Source organism: Cebus imitator, unplaced genomic scaffold (assembly GCF_001604975.1).
Source record: "Cebus imitator isolate Cc_AM_T3 unplaced genomic scaffold, Cebus_imitator-1.0 Scaffold134, whole genome shotgun sequence".
In the NCBI taxonomy this organism is placed as follows: Eukaryota; Metazoa; Chordata; class Mammalia; order Primates; family Cebidae; genus Cebus; species Cebus imitator.
This window is the reverse complement of record NW_016107449.1, coordinates 1936818-1942586: the sequence shown is the minus strand read 5'-3', so window position 1 is coordinate 1942586 and position 5769 is coordinate 1936818. Positions and strand designations below refer to the sequence as shown.

At 38.4% G+C, this 5769-nt stretch overlaps 1 protein-coding gene across 2 annotated transcripts in view; it reads right to left on the bottom strand.

The window, feature by feature from the left end:
• NAPB (NSF attachment protein beta) overlaps positions 1–5769 on the bottom strand; it is a 42969-nt gene that overhangs the window by 12918 nt on the left and 24282 nt on the right. For both annotated transcript variants that reach the window (XM_017541469.2, XM_017541470.2), the window contains 2 exons: positions 932–987; positions 670–754 (listed from right to left, as the gene is read on the bottom strand). In XM_017541469.2, coding sequence (XP_017396958.1) covers positions 670–754; positions 932–987 — 141 coding nt within the window. The remainder of the gene's footprint in view (positions 1–669; positions 755–931; positions 988–5769) is intronic.

Here is a 5769-nt window from a genome sequence, read left to right as displayed (position 1 = left end):
GTGGAGAAATTGAAACCCTGTGCATTGTTGGTGGGAAGGTGTAATGATGTAGCCATTGTGAAAAAGTCTGGCAGTTCCTCAAAAAGTTAAACATGGACTTACCACATGGCCCAGCAATTGCAATTCTATTCCCAGGTATATAACTAAGAGAACTGAAAACACCCCCACAAAAACTTTAACACAAATGTTCACAGCAGCATTATTGATAATAACCCCAAAGTGGAAAAACCCCAAACATCCATAAATTAATAAATAAACAAGGAGGTATTACTCAGCCATGAAAAACAATGACATACTGCCATTTACGATGACACAGATGAACCCTGAAAGCAATACACTAAGTGAAAGAGGGCAGTCACAAAAGGCCACCTTGTATTTGATTTCATATATATTCAAGGTTCAGAACCGACAAATCCATATAGTCAGAAAGTAGGTTGTGTCTTCCAGGGACTGGAAGGAGAGAATGGACTGCTAGGCTTGTTCTGGGGATGCTGAAACTGTTCTGGAATTAGGTGGTAATGACAGTTACACAACTTTGTGAATAGACTAAAAACCACTGAACTATACTCATTACATGATGTGTGGATTATATCTCAATAAAAAGAAAAATAAAAAGCTTAAAGAAATGACTCAGAAAATTTCTCTCCGAGAAAACAACGATATCCTCACCTGCTCATAGATCTCGATGGCTTTCTGGTACTGCTCAAGCTGGGCAGCATATGCTGCCACCTTCAGCAGACACTTGTTTGCTGAGCTGAAATCAAGAACAAAAGCAGAGTGAATAACAAGCCAATGGAAAAATAAAAGATGTGTGTTGGGCCTTAGTACATCTTCATTTGGTATAGTCAAATACACTCACAGAGAATGAAGAAGTATCTTTTATCACACATAATAAAGCCTATTAAATTATATTAAGAAAAGTAATACTTGCCTGTTGGATTCTTCTCCTTTGTAATAATCAGCAGATTGTTCATAATGTGCAATAGCCTGAAAACATACATATTTTATTCACACACAATTTATTTGGAGAGGTGCATTTTAAAACTAAATTTGCATAGATATTTTTCTGTAAATAAATCTACTCCACCAGTAAACTTTTCACAACTCAGCCTACTTTCTTTAGGAAATACAAGAAAGCATGTAAGCAGAATGCTTGCTGGCCATCAAACTCTGTTCCTCCCTCCCCATGTGGTATATGCCCAGCTACACCATTTCCTCTGCTTCCTCTATAGTAAGGGGCAGCCCGTGACTAGTTCTTTCCAGCGGAATGTAAACAGACATGCAAGGGGCCATATATCTCACTCTGCATCCTTCTCCAGGCCTTTTCCACTTCCCATGAGATAGGATGGCAATGACCAAGTCCAGAGTGACACTGGAAGCTAAACATCGAAATAGCAGAACTGTCAGGCGGGTTCCTAAATAACTACAAAGGACACCATGTACTTCCCATCCCACTGTCCCTACCACTGTCAAACTCTCAGCAGCCACACTGGATTGTCATTTTAGAGAAATATGAAGCCCTAATTACACTTTAGGTCTATGACTTGCAGCAAAGACTACTACTAATACCTTAAGTGTCACCTAGAATAAGGGTGCTGCCTTCAATCTAAAATACATGGCATTAAGTGGAGAGGAAACAGAGGTTACAGGCCAGAAAGCTAGAAGTCCCTGTCATGCTGTGATGGAAGTCAGTGAAATCAAGCATGTGACAACTCAGAAAAAAGAATACGTGCCTACCAAAACTAAGCAAAATGGCCAAGAAAAGGCAGATGATAGCATGTACCACGATTTTTAGCACAGTTTTGTGAGTGCTGAACTCTGGAAAGAATCAGCTGGTTTGTAGACAGTTGCAAAAGGGAGTAGACAATGTCTAGAAATAAGGCTCTCCTAAGATTGAAAAAACCTTCTATGCTCCACATAACAAGAGGTAAGTATGAACAGTTCTTGAAACCAGGGCTCTAGCAAAGTTTTCCTCTAATAGGTCAAACAATAAATAGTTTAGATTTTGTGAGCTATACAATTTTTGTTGCTACTCAGCTCTCTTGTAGCATAAAAGCAGCTATAGACAATACATAAATGAATAAGTGTGGTTGTGTTCCAATAAAATTATATGAACAATGAAACTTCTGATTTCATATAATTTTTACGTGTTACAAAATACTTTTTTGTCTCAAGGATCAAAAACTGTAAAAACCATTTTTAGTGTGCAAGCATATAGAAGCAGGTAGTGGTTTTGCAGACTGCTTGAATTACAAAGGTTTCCCAGCAAATGCAAATGAGGGAGCTAGCAGTCTACGAAAATCAGATTAAAGGTGCTGTCTTCCTGCCCAAGCCCATTAGTTCAGTGGCTTCAAGACAGTTCCTAGGAGTTAGAAGAGAGCCACAGGGACAAGAAAACAAATAAAACAAAACAGGCCATGGAACTATGTTAGAAAATCACTTAGACCCATCAAACCCCAGGCCCCCACCTCCCTGCAGACGGTGGTGGTGATAACCAAGAGCAGAAGCAGAGCTACCAGAAGGCCACAAGCTGGAAGTGACAGAGCCAACATCAGCCTCTCTGGACTGCAGAAGACCCCTCCTAGAACATTCACACTGAACAGTTCTGTGAAAAACAGGCACTTATACTGTGTTTATATGATTATATTTTGGATCCATGATTTCAGTCGTTTAGCACAACCTAACTAATATGCTTCCCAAACACACATATTTTTAAGCATTATTTATAAGAGGACAAAAAGTAGAAAAAATTTAAGTGGTTAAATATAATGGGATACTGTGCTATGATTAGAGGTAATTGATGGAAAGTATTAATATAAAAAGTTTTTCTTTCTTTTGAGACAGGGTCTCATTCTGTTGCTCTGGCTGGAGTGGCATGAACAAAGCTCACTGTAGCCTTGACCTCCTGGGCTCAAGCAATTCTCCCACCTGAGCCTTCCAAGTAGCTGAGACTATAGGCATATGTCACCATGCCCAGCCAATTTTTAAATTTTTCATACAAATGAGGTATTTTCATGTTGCCCAGGCTGTTCTCAAACTCCTGGGTTCAAGCCATCCTTCCATCTTGGCCTCCCAAATGCTGCAATTACAGGCATGAACCATCATGCCTGGCCTTCATGGAATATGAATTTTTAAATGCAGCTATAAAAGAATAGGGACGCTATGGTCCTCTTTTCTGCAAATACTTAGTAACATACAGAAATAGTCTGGAAGCAAACATTTCTTTGGAACACCTGTCGGAGCTGTCACGTACACACGCGTGGGATTACCTGATGAAGGTATATCTCCTCCCACTAAAATGTGAGCTCTGTGACGGCTGGGCCCATGGCTGTTTGGCTCATCATCACAGCCCCAAGCCTAGCATGATGCCTATTACAAAAGTGGGTACTTAGTAACAGATGCTAAGTGAATGAAGGCAAAGTGCATCACAAATGAAGGCTGCCTACTAAACTATTGCCAATATCATGATTATGTGGAATGCTCAGGAAATGAAAGTTTTTCAGTGAATTTATGATTAATCAATAACCTCCTTTCAACTAGCCTCATTCTCTAAAGTGCTTAGCACCCTTTCCCATCATAATAAACTAGGTAAGTCATGATAATCCTGACCAAATCTTTCTGTGAAGAGTACTGGGTTACATAACCTCTTTTCAGGGTTGAGTATAGCTACTTATCTTCCTAATTCTTATAGCACCAGAACTCAATGAATAAATAGGGTTGGGTTAAACCATATGTAACTGCTGCTTTGTAGATAAAAAAGAAAAGGCTAGATGTTGACAATTTGGTGTAACTTAACACTTTACCAAGAATGGTACTGGCTCATTAGAATTTTAGAGATGTAAACTACAGCTACATTTATCATAGTGAAAGAAAAAATTTCAAGTTTGTTTTTTAATAATGCTAATTAAAACCAATCATTAAATTCCATAGTTTTCCCAAGTTGTGACAGATTGTTCTTGAAAAAAAAGCACAATTCGCTGGTTTAACAGAGAAGTTTCAGGGAAGAGACTAGCCACGCATTACCTCTAAATGTTCACATCTCGTTTGGAATTTTAACATGTAGTAAAATTTACCAGCTACAAGCAAATCCTTACACACCAGAAATCAGCCCACCTATATATCTGACAATCCCAAGGACTATAATAAATGTCAAAAGCACAGCTACCAATAACAACAGCACACGTAACAATAAATCCAGAAACTAAGACCAGCTAGTTATCCTGTTATTTAAGTAGAGGGCCAAAGAGGTCACGACATTTCCACATGGGGCACCTAGATGAGTGTTATAACACACGGAATTCTGGAATAAGACACAAGGCCCTTATGATTGTATCAATGATGCCATAAAGCAAATGCAATTTCCAGGCTTAAGAGTCCACTATGTATGTGAAATAGTCTTAAGTAGCTTTAAAATGGCATCAGTTCTTTAGAACAAATGCACCTAGATGAGACCTAACATAAATCTGCCATTTACACCTATTCTATGCTGTAACAAACAGTATTAAATAAGGATCTCCAGAGGATGAAAACAGAATTGAATTATATTTCCTCTAGATCATTTAAAAAATCATCTAAAGAGGACCCATTTATTATGTGGTTTAGTGGTTTAAAGTAAAAGAAGTAATGTGGGAAGGTGAAAGATCTCTACAATGAGAATTACAAAACACTGCTCAAAGAAAACACAAACAAATGGTAAAACATCCCATGCTCATGGATAGAAAGAATCGGTATCATTAATATGGCCATACTGCTCAAAGAAATTTAGATTAAATGCTATCCCTGTTAAACTACCAATGATCTTCACAGAACTAGAAAACACTATTTTAAAGTTCATGTGAAATCAGAAAATAGCCTGAATGGCCAAAGCAACCCTAAGCAAAAAGAACAAAGCTAGAGGCATCATGTTACCTCACTTCAAATTATACTACAGGGCTACAGTAACCAAAACAATATGGTGCAACAGACACATGGACCAGCAAAGAGAGCCCAGAAATAAGGCCACACACCTATAGCTATGAGGTCTTTAACAAGGCTGACAAAAACAAGAAATGGCAAAGACTTCCTATTCAATAAATGGTGCTGGAATAACTGGCTTGCTATATGCAGAAGATTAAAGCTGGACCCCTTCCTTACACCATATATAAAAATAGACTCAAGATTGATTAAAAACTTAAATGTAAAACCTAAAATGATAACAATCTTAGAAGACAACCTAGGCAGTACCATTAGGGACATTGGAACAGGCAGATTTCATGACAAAGACACCAAAAACAATCGCAACAAAAACAAATGTTGATACATGGAACTTAAGAGCTTCTGCATAGCAAAAGAAACTATCAACAAAGTAAACGGACAGCCTACAGGATGGAAGGAAATACTTGCAAACTATGTATCTGACAAAGGTCTAATATCCAGCATCTACAAGGAACTTAAAAATTTGCAGGAGAAAAACAACTTCATTAAAAAGTGGGCAAAGGACATGAACAGACACTTTTCAAAAGAAGACACATATGCAGACAACAAGACATATATGCATCTTGTTAAAGATCAGTATCATTAGAGGAATGCAAATCAAAACTATAATGAGACAGCATCTCACACCAGTCAGAATGCCTATTATTTAAAAGTCAAGGGCTGGGCACGGTGGCTCATGCCTGTAATCCCAGCACTTTGGGAGGCTGGGGCAGGCAGATCACCTGAGGTCGGAAATTCGAGATCAGCCTGCCAACAAGGAGAAACACTGTCTCTACTAAAAATACAAAATTAGCC